Here is a 20,395-nt window from a genome sequence, read left to right on the forward strand (position 1 = left end):
CTACATCACATATTCTGACTATATTTTGAATAATAAGGTAAATTGCGGGGGGAGGGGGGGGATGAGACTAGCATCGAAAAAAAATTTAGCATTGACAAATTTATAAAATAAAAACAAGAATTCCGCTAGGGTTTGTAACCCGTTACTCTCTGGTACGAATAGTGCACTCTGGCCGTGAGTTATAACGGCTTATATATTTTTACTGCTCCAACACTTTACTAAAGAAATGGACACAGAAAGACTGAATCCAAGCTAGAATAAAGTTCTCGTTACTACTTACGACGGGAGTGATAAACAGAAGGCTAAGTGTTTTCGGCCGTAGCGATTTCCTTTTCCTCTGTTCTTCCTCAAGGACGAAAACTTTGCTTTGCCCTTCTTTTTCCTTTTTTATGCTGAATGAGCTGAGCTGATGTCGTCATATTCAACGGCGACGTAATACCACAACAGAGGGCACCGGTGGGGTGCCGGCACGCCACCCCCACAATCTTCCAAGCCAGCACCTCTTTCATTGGTGGCGCATCTCCGAAAAATCGGCGCGGTGTCTGTCCGTTTGGGTAAAAACTTGAAAGGATTCGACAACGGAAAGATAAGACAACTTTATATCTGCTCTGGACTTGACTTTCCAGTTTGTGAGTTGAGGCCTTTAGATGTATCTTGCAAATTTCAAATCTCGACTTTTTCGCACTTCTGTTTTCTCATTTTGTACACTTTTTGTCAAATAATTTGTTGTCCCCTTAAATGTTTATGCACAAGGAGCAAAAATTAACGAAAGTACATTCTTCCGCTGAGCCGGCTTCACTTTCTTGCTTGCAAAAGAGGCCTGTTAGTATTTCAACTTGACAGCTTCTTTTACCGTTTTCGTTGATGAGAAAAAGCGCGCATTTCCATTTAACTGCATCATATTATTCATATGTGATAGTCAATTCCGTGATGATAAACTATGTCCAAAGCTAAATTCCCTGGGAGGCTGGATAAAGATAATAATAAAATATTTTTGTCAAAAGTTTATGACAAAGAATTTTTCAGTGATTTATCTAGGGACTTGCTAAACAGTAGAGATTCAACAAATCTTTATTTATGTGGTTTAAATGGAGGGAGTGAGCAAGAAGCTCATGGGAAGACTGGAATCTTGTGTTCATCAACATCTATAAAGGTGGGTTAGTGATACGGTAAATTTGGAGGTATTTCTATTTCTAAGCTACAAATTAGGTGAATATACCATGTAGGCTAACGCCTTTTTTATGCTCTTTCAAATTTTAATAGCCTAATGAATTTAGGCTAGCCAGTCAATATCTACCAAATCATATTATTGAGTTAGGACTAAAGTGAATACACCATTCAATGCCTTTTTTTTATGCTGATTACGAATATAGCCTAATAAGCATTTCTATCGGAAATGAATTTCAGCCCCCCCCTACATATGCAAATTCAGGGTTAGGCTAGGTAGGCCTATAGCCTATAGGGGGGGGAGGGCTGAAATTCATTTCTGATAGAAATGATTATCATATTCATAATCAGCATAAAAAATGGCATTGAATGGTGTATTCACTTTATTCCTAACTCAATAATATGATTTGGTAGATATTGACCAGCTAGCCTACTCAGAAAATCTATTTTATTCCTTATATGGATCCTTAAAAATGATAATTTTTCTATCTTGTTTTTCCTTGTATGAAAGGGTTCATAACAACTATTTTTGCTTCATTATAGGCATAGCCTATGCAGAATAATTATAGTAGGCCTAGGCACGGCATCCCAAGAGGGAGGGGGACAGGGAGGAATGTGCCCCCCTTCAACTTTTTTGGTTAAATTTTTTGCAGTTCATATTATTGACCTACGAATAAAGTGAATATACCACTCGATGCCTTTTGTTATGCTCTTTCCAAATACAATAGGACTAATCGTTGTTGTTGGAAAGGAATTTTACCCCCACCTCTATATATACCAATTCAGGGTAGGCTATATATTTGGGTAAAGTTCTACAAAAACATATTATTGAGTTAGGACTAAAGTGAATACACCATTCAATGCCTTTTTTTTATGCTGATTATGACTATAATAAGCATTTCTAACGGAAATGAATTTCAGCCCCCCCCCCGATATAGGCTATACCTAACCCTGAATTATATAGGCATATATAGGGGGGGGCTGAAATTCATTTCCAATAGAAATGCTTATTATATTCATAATCAGCATAAAAAAGGCATCAATTGGTGTTCACTTTAGTCCTAACTCAATAATATGATTTTGTAGAACTTTACCTATATTTGTACATAAGGTGGAGGGGGTAAAGTTTAAACTTACCTCTCATTCACATCAGAAACAAAATTTATCCCCCCACTTAATGTGCAAATATATACCCTGAATTTGTATATAGTCTAGCCTATATAGGGGTGGGGGTATAATTAATTTTTGACAAAAATGATTATTATATTTGGGAAAAGAATAAAAAAAGGCATTGAGTGGTATGTTTACTTTATTTGTAAGTCAATAATAAGAATTGGGAAAATTAACCTTTTTTTGGTAATTGGTAAAATTTTCACTGCAGAAATTTGGCAAAATAAGTCAAAATTTAGCAAAATTCTTGATTTCTGCAGAAAATTTGGCATAAATCAGGTAGCAATTCTGTAAAATTTATGAACTTTACCCCCCCCCCCCCCAATTGAAATGAGCCTTGGGTGCTCCTGGGCCTAGGTCCCAACACATTTCCAATACAGCTCCACCACACTTTAACCCCTCCCCCTGTTGGCAAATATATAGCCTTAGCCCAAATTATACATTTCCCATGTGCTTTACGGTTCTTGATTTTGTCACAGTTGATTTAATTTACAGGGACAGGGGTATAAACAAGAGTGACACTAATGGCTTAAAGTTAACACAGCAGTTTTTTTTTAATATTTATAAGCTGTTTGTAAAATTGGATCATGGTGATTCAATACCTGTGGATTATAAAACCTCAACACAATGGAATTATAATCAAATAGTAAGTTTTCAGCAATATCTTAGCCCTTTTTTATAGCCAAAGAACAGCCTAAGAGAAAAAGATAGGCTAGGCTAATAAATTATAGTTGGCTCAATAATTTAGCTAGGATGAAAGTAAAAACATCATTTGATGCCTTTTTTATGCTCTTTCATAATTCAATAATTGCTTCTGGGGCTAATTGCATCATCAGCCCTTAGACGGGCCCCAAAGGTCTTTTGTATGAGTTATGAAAGAGCATAAAAAATGCATCAAATAATTTTTTCACTTTCATCCTAAATTATATGGCCCATTGCAAATTTACATTGAACTTTACCCTCCCCCCCCCCACCCCCCTATGTGCAAATATATACCCTAAACTGTTGACAGCATTTGAAAAATTGAAACAGTAGGAAAATGATTTGAATTGAAAATCAAGTATTTTGCAGGTTAGGTTATAACTTCTTTGTGTGGTTACAAAAAATGAAAAACCCTTGGGGCGCCTTTAAGGGCTCAAGATGCAATTAGCCCTATAAGCAATTATTGAATTATGGAAGAGCATAAAAAAAGGCATCAAATGATGTTTTTACTTTCATCATAGTTAATTTATTGCACCACCTAGAAATTTACTGGCTAATATGCATAAGGGTCCCTAAAGGGCTTAGAATTGAACTTCCAAGTAAAGTTATTGGCTAATTATATTTGAAAAAGCATCCAAACGTTTTGTTCACCTAATTCATAACTATGTAACAGAAATATTCTCAAATGTAGGCTACCATAATATAATTAAATTTTATGCTCAGATGATAGGCTGTTTGCTATCTTAGAAATTAAATCCATAGAATTTCTTAGATGGTAAATGGTACACATAGGCTAGGCAAATAGCCCTAATCTGGTTTATTTAATCTAGGCTATGATATATTTCCAGTACTGGTAATATTGCTGTACTTAGAGAAGACAAAACTTAGAGAAGTAGATCTACTGCTCAATTCTGATTTATAAATGTTTTAAAACTTGTAAATCTGTATCTTAAATATAGGGGGAAAAAACTCTTGAAATGGCATAAAATTCTATTGAAACAATAGGAATTATAATTAAAAAAATGAAACCAATAAAAAATAAATTAAAAACCTAAATTAACGTATTTTTGTCTTGTCAAAATTTAGAGTGGTAATAGACATGTCATGATTGTTATCTTCTATGTACTTCAAATAGCAAATAAGTAGAGATAGTAGCTTGACAACACCTTCTCAGGGTATGCCTTAGGTCTTAGTTTCAGCCTTCTAGTTTACATCCAGTCCTTTTCCCTCCAGTCAGCACTGATGTTTGATGAACTTTAACAATCTTTGTGTTAAAAAGTTAAACCTTGCAGAATAGATCTTCAGCTCAAATGAACACAATAAAACTGTTTTGTGCCTCTTACATTTGCTCAATCCTGATCAATAAGGTTTTATTGGTGTGTAAATATAATTTTTAAATCAAGGGAAATAGTTTTGAATGTGGCTCAAAATTATAGCAGTTTTTTTTAAAAACTAAAGGAAAGAAAAAGAGATTGAAAACTGAAAATTAAGGTACACTGTAATATTTTTTTTTGTCAGAATTCAGATAAATATAAACCTCTCACATATGCAGCTTTCTAAGCTCTATATATCCAACAAGGGTAGGTATAGTAGCTTGGGAGTTTATTCCTAGGGTATGTTTTGGCCCTGCATTCATTCCTAAAAGTTTCATTCATCTAACTCGAGTACTTTTTAGGATAGCAAGAAACCTCTAAACTAGAATTTTACCAAAGTTAATTGGTATGCCTTAAGCAGCATTATAGCCAAGTAAGTATTTTAGACTGTTTTAAAATGGGTTTCAGAATTTTACTGTGTTTCTTTCTAGAGAATGGGATTGAAGGGAATGCAGCTATAATACCCTAGGACTTAAACTAAATAGATGAAACAACAACAAGCCTTTTGCCATGCAATTTCCCATTCTGTACTTTTGAAATATAAAAGTCACTTGTGTCACAATTGCTTCCTCACTCCCCCCTTATCATAATGGATTTAGCCTAGTCATGTAACTCAGATGATATTCAAAATAACCTAGCAAGAAGCCCCTCCACAATATATTTTTATACAGCTTAAAGTCCTACTGAAACAATTGGAATTCTATTTTCAGAAGCTAGATCCTGTGAAAAAGGGACTGAAAACTCAAAATTACAACCTCAAGTTCTGTTAAGATGGTTTAGATGGATGGTTCTTTGTGGTGTACCTTAACCAAAAGTGGGTTTTGTCAAAATTTAAATAGATATAGACCTGTCGTGTATGCAACCTTCTAAAACCTAGAAATGAGGAAAGGGTAGAGATAGTGGCTTGGTCCTGGATTCATTTCTAAAACTTTTTTTGTGCAAATCAGCTACTTTCCAAGATAGCAAGAGGCCCCTCATTTAGAACTTTTGTTATTGCTTAGAATTCAGCAAGGATGTCTGCCAAGCCATCTTCAGTACTAAAAAAAGAGAAGAAAAAGGAAACTGAATCAAACAAACAAAAATCAACCCAGAACAAATGAAAGACCATTCACTAATTAGATTGAGCCAGAATTCTTTGCCTGGCGATTAACTTGGCTTGTCTACTGACCCAATTTTCATTAAACATGCAGTCAGATGATCTTAATTTAAGCTGCAGGAATATGTTATTTGAATCTTTAAATACCAAGTTATTGTAAATTGAGTTTATATTTATATCTCCAGTATCTCTATTTATGTATTTTTTAGTTTCTATCGTCTCCCTAAAAGATTGCAGTAAGAAATTAAAAATACAAAAGACCTTACTTTAAATAGAGGTACTGGAGATATTCCTATAAATCCAATTTACAGTAACTTAATGTTTAAATATTTGAACAAAATTTTACATCAGCTTAAAATAATATCATCTCATTGCATTTTTTATTTCACACTTAAGAAGGAACAAGTTTTTGAAAAAGTAAAACCAATAATGGAGGATTGCTGATGCTTCTTTGATTAGCTAAAACTCTTCTTTTGGGGGTACCAAGGAACTAAAGCTAAAACATTTTGATGGCAAAAATGAAAGAAAAGGATTTAACTTTTACAATTTTTGGACAATTAGGTGATGTAGTTGACTGATCTGCTAAAACATTGTTTTGTGTTGCCAAAGAATCAACGTTATAATGTTGTTTTTTTTATGAAGGTACTCCAGACTAACATATGTTTTTTAGCTCTTTTAAAAAAAAATATAGTTTTGGCATTTCAATAGATTTTTCAGTTTATTTTTCTATAAAAACAACACATCAGTTTAATTTATTTGTGATTTAAATAAAAATAAACAGTTTTTCTAAGAAAAGAAAAAGTTGCATTTATCCAAACAGAAGTGGAAATAAATTCAAACTTAAAATGAACTGGGATCACTGTCAGCGAAAAATCGACACCCAACAAGAATAGAAATTACATCAAACAGGATTAGAGTCCTTTAAGTCTTCCAAAGTTTGAACTTTACTTTAAATTTTTTTTATTTCTATCAGTGTGCATTTAATTGTCAACAACAATACAAGAAAAAAACATATCTCAAGACTGATTATGGTTTTCAAATTAAAGCAGTGCTATATGTTCTGTTCCATCTCTCTCAAAATATTAAATGACTTGAATGTCATTTCCTCTACACTGAAAACAATATGTCTCTAGAATAGTGTGTTTTTTATATGTTTAAACATCAGCAAGAAAAGAAAAAGAAAAAAAAAATCACCATAATAAACAAAATTACTGAAAGGAACTAATGAAAGTAGATTGACTCTTTATATTCAATGATACTCATTCCTGGAGGTCTTGCGAATTTTGGATTTGTGAATGTTGTAGATGACCATATGTTTAAGATATATTTGATGTTCAGTAAAGTGCAAATGATGCTCAGGATTTTACAAAGCTTAAGGGCGTTTTCCGTATTCCTATTTGGTTTGGGTCTTATTTATTAGTTAATAGTTTTGTTTCTTTTAAGTTTGAATTATTGTTCAACTTTATTTCTGCGTCCTTGGTTTAATTTAGCTCTTTTCTTTGATTTTTTTTTTGGAAAAAATATTTTTTAAGTTAATTTCTGTTTACTTTAAATTTACATTGTATTTTGTTGGTTAAGAAATCAATATTTTCCAGGTTTTTTGTGCTTTTTTTCAGCTTAAGAATTAAAATTTTGGATCTGCTGAAATAATCACATAAACTTTCAGTTTATTAATGTTAAGTGATCATGAGGTATTACAGATAAATCATTTTGATAATCTGGATGTACAGAATATCTCATTATTTTGTTCAACAGTCCCTTGATACCCTTCCCTTTTCCTGAGATATTTTAGGTATGCCCTTTTCTGGAAGGACAAATCCTGTTATTATTATTAAAAAAAAAAAAAAAAAAAAAAAAAAAAAAAATCCAGAATGAGGTAAGGATAACTAATTCTGTTCTAAATTCTTCTTCTTGGCCTTCTTCTGTCCCTCCAAGTCTTGTTGTTGATGGTGTGGTTTTTGAGGCTGAGCTATCTGTTCAAGAAGGGTTTACTTTACATTTTGCCAATATTGAGAAAACTGCTGCATCTTCAGTCAGGTCTTTGCTATTGCAACCAGACTACAAATCTTGGCCTGTGTTGTCTCAAGTCGATAGCATTGGATCTCACTTCTGATGTTAAAATTACCAGGATTGTCAATAATTTGAAAGATTCCTTGTTGCCTAGCCCTGAATTTATTCCTACTATAGTAGTCATGTTTGTTCTTCCTTCAAACATTTCTCCATTAATGAAGCTTATAAACCTATCTTTTGGAAATACAAGTTTCCCCAGGTCAATGTTCATATGATGTTTAGTCAATGTGAGTGAATGTTTTATATGAAGGTGGACCACAGAATGATCTGGCTAATTGTAATTAATTAATGATCTAATTCAACATCCCTTGAAAGTTTTAATATAGTACTCTTTGTTGTAGCTGATATTGCAAATCCGTCATTTTGACAATCTTAATAAGCATAGGGTCTTTTGATTAAGTTGAACATGCCCTGAAAGTTTCAACTTCATACCCCTAGCAGCATCTGAGATGTTGCAGATAAGCCTATTTGCCAACCTGGATAAGCAAAATATCTTTTGATTTACTTAAAACGTGCTATTAAAGTTTTAACTTTATGTCCTTAGCTGTTTCTGAGATATTGCTGATGTGCTCATTTACCAAGCTAGATGTACATTGTGTCTTTTGATTTAGTTCAACCCCTGAAACATTTTGAACTTATACCCTTAGCCATCCCTAAAGTATTGTAGATACGCCTTCTTGACAAAATGGGTACAAATAGTATCCATTAGTTTATTCAACACCCCCTCGTTATTCCTAGAAAATTTCAACCTAATGCCCTTAGCTGTTCTTGAGACATTACAGATACGTCCTTTCGACAGCTTGGGTACATAAAGTGTCTTTTAATTTAGTTCACCCCCCCCCCCCAGACAGTTTGAACATAATAGCCTAATTTGTACCTGAGATATTGCAGATCCACCCCTTTGACTATATGGAATAGCATAGTGTATATTGATTCAGTTTAACACTTATTAAAAATTGTAGCTAATCCTATTTGGCAAGCTGTATGTTCCTTTTGAATTAGTTCAACATTTCTCTCAGTATTCCCTGAAGGTTTCACCTTAATACCTTTAGCCCTTTTGGACATCCAGGATCAAACATGTCCGCTTTCCAGAAAATAAAATCGATATTTTAACAATTAACAACTCATAGAATTTAGAGGCCTTGCACAAGGGACTTGTCGCGCCAGGAGACATAGCTATTGGATCGTTTTACTTTTTTGAATAAAATGACTGTCCCAATACCCAATATTTTATCATATGTCTATGGAGGTTCAGGTGGATTGCTAAAATATGCGTGGAAGGGATACTAGTTGCTCTCGATTACTTTTGACACTTACAAAGGATATTGGAACTTTCAATGCCCAGTAGAATGAGCCTTCCGAAATCTTTACAATTAATCCTTCAATACGCAGTGACCTGGTAAAAAAACAGAAGTAAATAATATACTGAAGTCATATTGCTCTTTACTTTGGCAGCGCTGTTGAGCTGACTCTAACCTGTAGGTATTTTTGGCTTAAAAAGGTGCAAGTTTGTGAACATGAAAACTGAAAATGCTGATTACCATTCTAAACTTTCGTGATTAGTTGAAATTTCCTTTCTTTTTGTCACCAATGATAAAGGTCATAATATTCTAATGTTTAAAAAAGTAGACAACAAGGATATGTTTGAAGCTCCTCTTAAAATAGGACTCAAAATTTAAACTGCAAACCCTGCCACACATTTTAGTTCTTAAGCCAAGATGTTTAAAAGCTTTAATAATGCTCGTATAGTTTGATCAGAATCGAACAATTTCGATCAAAATAAGAACAGAAATGAATTAAAAACTATTCTAAATAAATGTTTTTTTAAATGAAAAGTTAAGAGTAAAATTAAAATCCCAAATAAGAAAAAAGGAAGTCGTGTAGTAAGTCAGGCTTAAAGCACTAAGCAATTCTTATGAATGAACAAATAAAACCAAATACAAATGAAAACCGAAATCAATAATCAAGTCAAGTTTTAAAACGACAGGTGGGATATGAATGAACAGATTAAGTTTAAAATGATCGGACATTAGAACAAGCAACTTATCAAAGTTAAAACGGATTGACATTATTATCGCAACTGAAAGTTCGATAATAATGTCACACTCAAAGTACAGTGTTAAGGCTCAGTATCTCTTTTCTAAAAAGTGATATATATGTTGGAGTGTATGTACTTTCAAAAACCCAATACAAAGTTTATGAATACAGTCTTGTTAATATCATACCTCAGTTGCCATACTGATAAATGTAATTGTTTTTTCTTTCTTACAGAAGTCAGTAATTCAAAAAATTGGCTATGATGAAAAAAATTATGTTGCCAATGCTTCTTTTGCTAAGTCGTTAAATTCTGAATTCGATGTACAGTTGTCTGCTGTTACGTCTGCTGCAGCTACAATATTGAACGAAAACAAAGCTATCAAAAGATCTGTAAAATTAAAGTCCGTTGGAAAAACTGCTAGAGGCTATGCAGTTGTAGATGAGCTTTCTGTAGATTGTGGAAAGATAAGCCAAAGTGCTCCTGCAAACTTTTCGTCGTATAATCCGGTGCTAGTTAAACAGGATAATGCTATCCCAAAGATTCGAAATATTAAACAGTTTTCCTTGCCAGAAAGAAGCTCAAGATCTTCCAGGAAAATAATCCCGAATCGAAAGTTTCTGGATAATTTTGAAAGTAGTAGCTTAACAAAAAGGGAAGAAAAGACTATAAAAAACATCAAAGCCTTTGAGTCTGTAAAAGAACCTGTAAGAGACTCCATAAGCCAGTCTGAACATAAAAATAATGAAAATAACAACACAAAATGTATGAAACATACCAGTCTTTCCAATTCCAGCATATTACTGTGTGATATCCCAATAAAAACTGCTGTTGTGCCTTTAGAAAGAGTAGATTGTTCCAATTTAGATGTTGAAGATACAATGCTTAGCAAAGAAAGGGCACATAGGCCACCTCTAAAATGTCTAATTAAGCACAAACAATCTTCTTCAGTTTTATCAACTGGACCACCCAGTAAAAAGCAGAGAGTTTTTAAAAGGACACTTGATTGCAACTCTATAATTGAATCTGGTGGTGCTAGTCAAGATAATGAAATACTAGCATTTGTTGCTACTAGCCTTGCTAAAAGAAAAAATAAAAGATTTTGTGATAGTAAAATCACACTTTTAAGTGATCAATACCCTGGCCTGAATGACTCACAACAAGAAACAACAGCAATTTATTTGCAATCACAAAGAAAAGATGGTGATGGAAAAGGGGCTTCAAGCCTTAAAGTTTCGAAGTCATTTTTACTGCCTGCTCAATTGCTTAATGGCGAAGATTGTGTGGATCCTTCAAAGTCACCACTATCTCCTTGTGCCTTATTAAGTTCAACAAGTGGTATAAGTGAATCGGACCTTAGTGCTTTTGATAATGAGAGCAATACAGAAGAATCGGGAAAAAAGCTGAAGAGTGTAACTTTCCAAAAACTCAAAGAAAAGAGTAGAGAGTTTGTTGAAATAAATGGGAAGATCCTTCCACGAGTCGTTCGACAGAAGCTGAAGAATGGTTGGACTAAAAAATATGTTCGTCGATACAAAAGCAAATCATTGCACCATAGATGGGATGCACGTCTCTGTACACCAGATGGGAGAGTTCTTCAATCTCAATTGGACCTTGACAGGTCTGTTCCTTTCTTTTCTTTTCATACCTGTGTTACTTTGTTTTCATTTAGTTTTCCTCCCAGCTAACAAGACTATTTAGCAAATGCAGGGTGGATCCTAGGGTTAAATCTGTATGACTATATAAAATAGGTCACATCAATATCTGACAAAACCAAAGAAAGATGGAGGCCTATAGTCCTTTGCATAATCAATAAAAGGGAGAAGGTGGATTTTATTGGATCATCTGTTTGATGGAAAATATCTGCATTTTTATGTGTATAATGTTGTAATCACAACTGCGAATTAAAATGGAAATAAAAATTAATATGAGTGAAACTGATAACATTAGGCAATGTTAATTTTGTCGCCACCACTTTTGGTGCTGGATTTTATGTGTATTTAATGATATGAATTCAAATATAACAATAGTTTTTGGCTAGGAGCTGAAATTTTTAAGATTTGGGAATAGGGTGTGATATGAGACTTATTATATTAATGAAAACTAAGTAGGCTATCACGTGGAAAAAACAAACAATTGATTTTAAACCATTATTTTTATTTTAAAAACAATAAACAAAAGAAAAACCACATAAATCATTGAGAAACCAAGCAAAATACACAGTAACATTTTAATCTTAAAACGCTAATAATGCAAGACTACTTGAAACTTAAGAAGCTTCTTCTGCTTGACACTGTTGGATGTACTTTGTTGGAACATTCTCCTTTCAAGCTCCAACAATAATCTGTCGTCACAGGAGTATTGCATCTTCCATTTTATCGATCTCCCATAAACTTTATGTCTTGGTGAAATCTTTTATGTTTTTTCTTTATTCATGAAACCTAAATATTCTGGAAAACAGGTTAAGCAGCTATGTAAATAGTGAAACTTAATGGTCATATCACAATCAAGATTTCTGAGACTTATAAGCATCTTTTTTACCAGCGTAACATTGTTTTTAGCTTTGCAGTAACTAAAAAAATTGCTCATGACTAACAAATGATGTCCATGCTTTTGGCTCAGTCTTATTCATGAACTCTACAAAGGACATTAAAGAGACATCTCTTTCATGAATTGTATTATTTGTGGTTGATTAAAAACTCTAGCTTTAGTATTTTCCATGGTCATATGGGCATATCAAGTCAAACTTCAAAACGAAGAGAACTACCACAAACAGGATTAGGGCTAATGCCCCCTATGGCTTCTAAAGACTAGAATGTCATTTTTGCTCTACTGAGAACAATTTTCATTTCAAGCAGTGTGTTTTAATTTGTCTTGTCATCATAAAAAAAAGAAAATTACCAGTATTACTGAAAAAACCTATTTCAATGAGAGTCTACTCAAGAATTTTGTATTTGGTAACTTTACACAAGAGAAAAGTTTATATTTGTTTTGTTCCCAACAAATTCCAGATAATGTCATGGTCTTTGTAAGCAATATGGTCTTCGTTAGCCCTACTCCTGTTTGTGGCAATTTCTGTTTGTTGAAGTTTGACTTGATTATTCATTATAATATCTGTTTGCTTTGGGTTTCATTTACTTAGTCAAAGTGATTTAAGTTTGTTTTACGCTTGAATTACTATTTGACTTTGTTAAAGTGTGGCTTGATATTCAAATTTTGAACAACATTTTGTAACATATTTTAATGATAGTTGCCCTGTAAAACTTGGAGGGATGGATAAGTGGAATATCATTCAAATCAATAGATTTAAAGTCTGCATATTCTTTGGGTTTCTGCAGGGCTGAAGCCATTCTGAGCGCCATCAAATTACAACCTTGAGTACAGACAAATGTTGACCAACCATTCCCTCACCATACTCTGAAACTCATAACATAATCCCTTTGGAGTAACCAGATAATTAGAAGAATCACTCTTTTGAAGACTTTAGATGTACCTAATGTCTTTTGACTTAGTTCAGAATCCCCCTCAATATGCCTTGAAAGGTTCAACTTAACACCCTTTGCCATCCCTGAAATATTACAGATATGCCCATTAGACAATCTCGATGCACATGGTTTCTTTTGATTTAGTTTAACATCCTCTTCAACGTGTCATGAAAGTTTCAACTGAGCAAACTCAGCCATTCCATAGATGTTGCACATATTTCCTCTTGTAAACCTTGGATGCTAGTGCTGTCTTTTAATTTAGTTCAACACTTTCAACAATATGCTCTGAAATTTCTAACGTAATACTCTTAGATGTTCCTAAGACACTGTACAGGTGCCCTTTTGACAATCTCTTATGCATAGTATCTTTTATTTTTGGTTCACGTACCCCTGAACTTTGTCTGAAAGTTTCAACGTAATGCTCTATTATGCTCCTGAGGTATTGAATCTATTTCATTTTGAAAACCTGGGTGCATTTAAACTCTTTTCATTTATTATGATAGCTGTAGTAGTAGTATCAGTAGCAGTAGATTCAGCAGTCACAATCGCAGTAGTAGTGGTCTTTGCAAATAGTTGTTGCTGTAATCGCAAATAATCAGAGTCACAAGTAGTTGCAGTTGTAAGTAGTCGCCATTGCAAGCTATTGCAGTCGTAGTTGCCGCTATAAGTAGCTGAGGTTGCAAGGAGTTGCTGTCACATGTAGCCAGACGCACAAGTAATCGCAGTTACATGTAGTTACGGTTGTTGTAGTAGGCATTAGTAGGTTTATAGTGTCCTTTGGTTAGTTCAACATGTTCTAAGAATCTCAACTTTTACCCTAAGCTGTTCCTGAGATATTGATGATATGCCCTTTTGACAAACTGCATGCACATCGTGTGTTTTGATTTATTTTAGTATTCTTCTCAACTTACCCTGAAATTTTCACTTCAGTATGTTTCGCCTTTTTGGAGACTCAGGATCAAACATGCCCCGCTTTCCTAATAAGAAAACCTATATGTAAACAATGGGCAACTTACATAACTTACAACACTTGCCCCATGGGCTGGGTGGGCCTCGTCTTCCCTGGGGGCATAGTTATTTGACCTTTTAGCAATTCTGAACAAAATGGCTATTTCAAAATTTTTATCAGATGTCTGGGGGAGGGGGGTCAGGTTGCCCTTTGATCACTTTTAACTCATTTCGAATCTTTCAATTTCTAATCGAATGAACCCTCTTAGGAGTTCTTACAATGACACCTCGTTCCATGCGAAGTACGGAAAACAGGGAAAATAGGCAGCACTAACACAATGGCGCTGCTTATTTTGTTTCTTATATATAAAATTTGTTTCATAAACCCTTCCTCCCCCCTTACCCAGGTACACGATAAAGATTTTCTTTTACGACTTTAATATTTTTTGGTACGGATATGCTTTTAGGGGATTACAGTATCTCACCCCCCCCCCCCCCCCCGCCCATGTCCTTTCCTAGAATTTATCATGTAACCTTTTCCCCTAACTTTTGCTTTCTACACTTAACCGGTTTTTTGGCAAATTTAACAGTTATAAATGTTTTCCTTGAATATTCTTGAAACTTGTTCACTGTTAGCTCTAAAATCATGCGTGAAGTAGGAACCTGTAAATTTGGGTTTTTCTTTTTTTTTAACTTTAATAAATTCAAAATTATTAAGACTTTCAGGAATGAATATTGATTTAATTTAGTATTCCCCTCAACACGCCCTGAAATTTTTACCTTAATAAGTTTTGCCTTTTGGAGACCCAAAATCAAACATGCCCTGGGTATTAGTGTGTTTTGATTCAGTTCAGCACCCTCCTCAGCATTCCCTGAAAGTTTTGAGATACCATTGATGCGTCCTTTTGATAACCTGCATGTACGTTGTGTGTCTTGATTTAGCCAACCCTGGTGTTGGGTTGAAAGTGCCACATTAATACTATTAGCCTTAGTAATAGTAGTTATAATAGCAGTATCAGTAGTACTACTACTACTAATTTTAATAGTAGTATGTACATAGTGTATTTTTATTAGTTCTACATACCCCGCAACATACCCTGAAAGTTTCATCCTAATACTCTAAGCCGTTCTTGAGAAACTGCTGATACGCCCCTTTGACAGCCTGCATACACATAGCGCGTTTCAGTTCAATCCAACATCCCCTTCAGCATATACTGCAAGTTTCAACTTAGTACTCTAAGCTGTTCCTGAGATGTAGCTGTTATGCCTTTTTAATACCCTACTTCGACAGAGTGTGCTTCGATTTAGTTCAATACCCTCCTCAATATTCCCTTTAAGTTTCACAGTAATACCCTTAGCTTCAGTAGTAAGCCTACTACTAGTAGTAGTCGTAGTAGCAGTAGCTGTAGTAGTTGTTGTATTAGCAGTAGTAATACCAGTTGCAGCAGTACTAGTAGAATTAGTAGTAGAAGTAGCAGCTGAGGTAGTAATAGCTGTATGCATAGACTGCCTTTTGGTTAGCTCAACATCCCTCTCAGCACGCTCTGAAAGTTTCAAATCAATGCTCTAATGTGTTATAACATCCCCCTGAATATTTCCTGAAAACTGCTCCTTCATACCCGTAGTCTTAGTAGTAGTATTAATAGTAGCAGTAGATTTCTACTAAGCTTCAAACTTTTGGTTTTATTTTTCAAGGTCTTTGATGGATTCTCATTATCGCTTGTCTTCTTACTGCAGTCCATTTAAAAAAAGATGTTTGATTATTACAGTTTGTTTGTTTCCAAAATTAAGGCTTTTAACGAATTTTCCCAGACTTCTGACCTATCTATATCGTTTTCTTATGCGAGAATATCCCAAGATACTGATTTTTCCGAAAAAACATGGAGCTATTTTTGAGAACTAAAATATACAATTATTACTCACATATAAAGATAGTACATATAAAATGATTTTTTTTTCCACGGAAACAAAGCTCAAAGTTATAGACGCACTTTGGAGCTCACAACGTTATTACGAGTTTGAAAAAGTTCGTTTGGAGGTTTGATTTTTGATTTTTTTTTTTATGATTGACGTCATTTTTATGAGCACATTTCAAAAGAATAAACTTCATCATTTCCTCTCCTCCCCAGGAGTGATCGTATCGTTTTAATATCTATGACGCATGCACAATTACAAAAGGAACATATATAAGTATAAAATACCAAGTGGAATGAGGATATTTAAAAACGGTGTTTGAAGCAGATTCATAATGCCTAGAGGACAAATTGTATAACTTGAGTTGACGTGACTTAAGGCTCCTGCCGAGGGTTCAGCGTATAGAATGATGAGACCAGGCGCCTCCAGGTTGATCTATCGCTTGCCAGGCTCGCAGCTTCTTCCACCGGGATGTGGGCTTGGGCAAGGAATTCATCGGCTTTGTCTTTCCACCTAGTGGGGGGTCCTCTGGGTCGCTTCCATCCGTGTAGGGTGGAGTCGAAGTTGAATGCGACCCGTGCTGGGACGTCGCCTGACATGCGAAGGAGGTGGCTGTACTACCGAACAGTACGCTTGGCAAGCCGCGTCAAGAAAGGAGTTTGTGCCGTACGTGACAGAAGGGTCTGGCTGCTAACAAAGTCAGTCCAGTCAAGTCTCTCGATTCGGAGATGTTTCGTCTGTGCGACATCGACGGCGCTGAGGATAGATTTTGCAACTGGTAACGTCTCCGCTCCATACAGCAGCATGGTGCTGACTGACGCATTGTAAATGCGCATTTTGTTAAAGCGGCTTATCTTTGGCTTTTGCCAGATGCTGTTCAACCTCCCAACAAGTGCCGACGCTTTGGCTATTCGAGATGTAAGCTCTTTTGTGATCAAGCCATCCCTGGACAGAATAGATCCCAGGTAAGTGGAGTCTTCAACCACATCTACTCGGTTGCTTCCGATATTGACTTCCTTTACGGTAGAACGGGACGCGGGGGGCTCAAGGAGCATAACTTCGGTTTTCTTCAGTTCAACTTTCGAGGCCTCTTCTGAGAGCACCTGGAGAGCTTTTGTGACCTTTTCGACGGTGTCCGCAACTAGCGCTATGTCGTCGGCGAAGTCAGCATAGAGAGTAGCCGGTCTCCGAACTGAAGGCGATTCGTCGTGCTGGTCATAACATGGTCTATGACACAGTTGAAGAGCTCCGGAGCGGCGGCGCAACCTTGCCGGACGCCAGTCTTCATCGAGAATATAGGACTGCATCTTCCATTGACTTGGACGCAGCTCTCCGTAACATCATACAGCTTTTCAAAAAGCGAGGAATTGTATTGTACAACCTAGACCATCAAATGTGACAAGACATTCCAAGCAGCTAAGGTAAAGGGCATTGATCAAATGTCTAAAGTAAATGAAAAACGAAAATGAAGAACAAATAAATACACAGTTAGAAACTTGCGTCAGCGACAATTACAAAGAGTCAGAATCAAAAGAAGAACAACAAAATATCCAACCTACAAGACACACGACAAGGAGGAGTAGAATGAATTAAAAATGAAAGTGAAGAGCAAAGAAATATTCGGTTAAAAGATATGCCATTGCAAGAACAAAAAATATGCCGTTAGAAGATAAGCGAGAGCATGAATTACAAGCGATTGCGAGAAAGCGAGCGTTAGAACCTGTAAAAAATGAAGCGAAGAACAAAAAATTGTGCTGGTAGAAGACAAGTGACAGTGAAAATCAGAACGAGTCAAAAATTAAAGTGGATAACTGACTACTTAAAACGAAAATCAATATATATACAAGCCTCCCGCATGCCAAGTGCCGGGGCCCGGCCTTGAAATTGGCTACAAAGCTTTTTTCTTAGCTTAGTAGAAATCGGACTTGCTTGAATAATCAAATATTTGCGGTTGGAAGACAAGTGACAATGAGAATCAATATATAGAAGCGTGCCGAGTGCACGCGGAGGCTGAACATTATCGCTGAGCCTCCTGCAGCAGATACTAATTAACATTTGCTATTACAGAGCTATAGAAAATGCAGTTTTTCGTGAAAAAACTAATTTTTTTAAAAATTATTTTTGTTAATCAAGAAAGATTTTTAAATACATCAATTTTCGATCAAATGAACCATTAAGCAGCTCTCTGTGATTTTCCAGTGCCGAGCTAGCTGAGGAGAAAAAAAACGGAAAAAAAGATACCGTCGATGCCAAATATCGTAGTTCAAGCACTTTTCTTGTTTTTCAAGCCAACATATTTTCTTTGTTGTTCAAGCCTGTTAGTTTTCGATATAGGATTATCATTAATTTTCGATAAAGGAATATCGTGACTGTTAATTTTCGATATAGGAATATCGTCAAGATGGTTTTATTAGTTTAATTTATTTTTTGATTTGACTCTATTTTAAGGAGTTATGGGCTATTTTATTTTCTACTATGGAACGTGATCGTCTCTTACTAGGTTGCAAGCTACCGCTGCAACCTGAATATATATATATATATATATATATATATATATATATATATATATATATATATATATATATATATATATATATATATATATATATATATATATATATATATATATATATATATATATATATATATATATATATATATATATATATATATATATATATATATATATATATATATATATATATATATATATATATATATATATATATATATATATATATATATATATATCGGCACGTGGCAGGCTTTCATATATTGATTTTCATTGTCGCTTGTCTTCTAACCGCATATTGTCCGTTTTTGTTCATCTTTACCTCAGAAATTTGTATCCTCGCCTTTGGCTTTAGGAGTTTAGATTCATGCATCATGTCATTTAATTTCTTAATGCGTTATTGATAACAAATACGTCTTTTCCAATTTCCAACCACAGATCACTGTTCAAATTTCGTTTGCAATTCAATGTGGTTATCGCTGTCGCTCCTTCCATGCCTTTTTCTTTAGCTGTTGCGATTTTCACTTTCACTAGTTTTCTAATCATATATATCTGTGCTTCAGTTTCATCAACCACTTAAATAATCTAAATGACCTTAAATTAGAATAAGCGCCTTTGTAATTAATGTAATTAAACTTTAATTAATGACGTAACAGTGCAAGTAACTAGCATGATCGGCCGTTAACCAAAAGATTTGTGGTTCGACGCTACCAGGGGTCGACATCTTTTAGTTTGTAATTCAGCTATGCTGAATCTGATATTGTGATTTTCATTAAGATTCTATGACTTTTAGTTGGTGTTTCCCCCTTTTTTCGAAAATAAGGCAAATTTTCTCAGGCTTGTAACTTTTGAAAGGTAAGACTAAAATTGAAGGGTAAGACTAAAATCAGCATAAAATCTGATTCTTTTGATGTATCTATTGGTATCAAAATTCCGTTTTTTTAGAATTTCGGTTACTATATAGACAAGTTGCTCTTACCATACAGTTCGTTACCACGAACTGTTTGATAAGGGAAATTTTTACTTATGATGATTTCTTAAGGAATATAATTAAAATAATCATGTATATAATGATTCTTTTATTACTTCAGTTGCTATGGGCTACCGTTCCTTCCTTAATGTAAATATAATAATTTAAAAATAAACTCGTTTTAGTTACCTCCTAGCTAAAATAAGGAAGATTATAAGAAGGAACTACAGGATTCAGTTCCTTTGGGCTTGAGTTCGTTCTCAAAATATATACAGTTATTTGTGCAATTACCAGTTTTTGCTCTTTGTGCAATTCTTTACCATAAGAAAAAAAAATTACAAACAGGAAAAAGACTATGGCTTTTTCTTGCTTGGATTAGTAAGAGACGACCCTGAAAGAGTCAGGCAGCAAATTTGCATTTAAGAGATGATGTTATTATCTTAGCTTTTAGTTACTGTGTGCCGTGGTTTGTTCTTTACTCGGTTTTAGCTATATCCGCAGCAAGTAGCATAGGCTCCATTTATTATGTACATTGTCAATCCTTTATGTACTTAAAGTTTCGGTTGCTATTGAGACGAGTCGCTCTTACTATACAGTTCGTTACCACGAACTTTTTGATTGTTTCAAAAATCAAATATCTTTGAAAAGAAGCAGCATGAAAACACATCTAAAATGCAATTTTTTTGTAAAAAGTGATTCTATTTTTTTTTTACTAAAAAAGCACTCAAATTTTTAATTTCCGTTTGAATAAGCCCTATCATGACATTCTAGAACCACTGGGTCGATACGATCACCCCTGGATAAAAGAAAAAACAAACAAATAAACACGCATCCGTGATCTTTCTTCTGGCAAAAAATACCAAATTCCACATTTTTGCAGATAGGAGCTTGAAACCTCTACAATAAGGTTCTCTGATACGTTGAAACTGATGGTGTTTCTTTTTATAAGATTC

The 20,395-nt window shown here is 34.6% G+C and overlaps 1 protein-coding gene across 2 annotated transcripts in view; it reads left to right on the plus strand.

Moving 5' to 3' along the window:
• The first annotated feature begins 893 nt into the window (after positions 1-893).
• trx (histone lysine N-methyltransferase trithorax) overlaps positions 894-20,395 on the plus strand; it is a 147,595-nt gene continuing 128,093 nt past the window's right edge. For both annotated transcript variants that reach the window (XM_089090868.1, XM_089090869.1), the window contains exons 1-2: positions 894-1,153; positions 9,850-11,234. In XM_089090868.1, coding sequence (XP_088946994.1) covers positions 941-1,153; positions 9,850-11,234 — 1,598 coding nt within the window. In that variant the 5' untranslated portion in view covers positions 894-940. The remainder of the gene's footprint in view (positions 1,154-9,849; positions 11,235-20,395) is intronic.

The sequence above is a fragment of the Artemia sp. Qi Xiang Cuo genome, chromosome 6, assembly GCF_049724085.1.
Source record: "Artemia sp. Qi Xiang Cuo chromosome 6, ASM4972408v1, whole genome shotgun sequence".
Taxonomy (NCBI): domain Eukaryota; kingdom Metazoa; phylum Arthropoda; class Branchiopoda; order Anostraca; family Artemiidae; genus Artemia; species Artemia sp. Qi Xiang Cuo.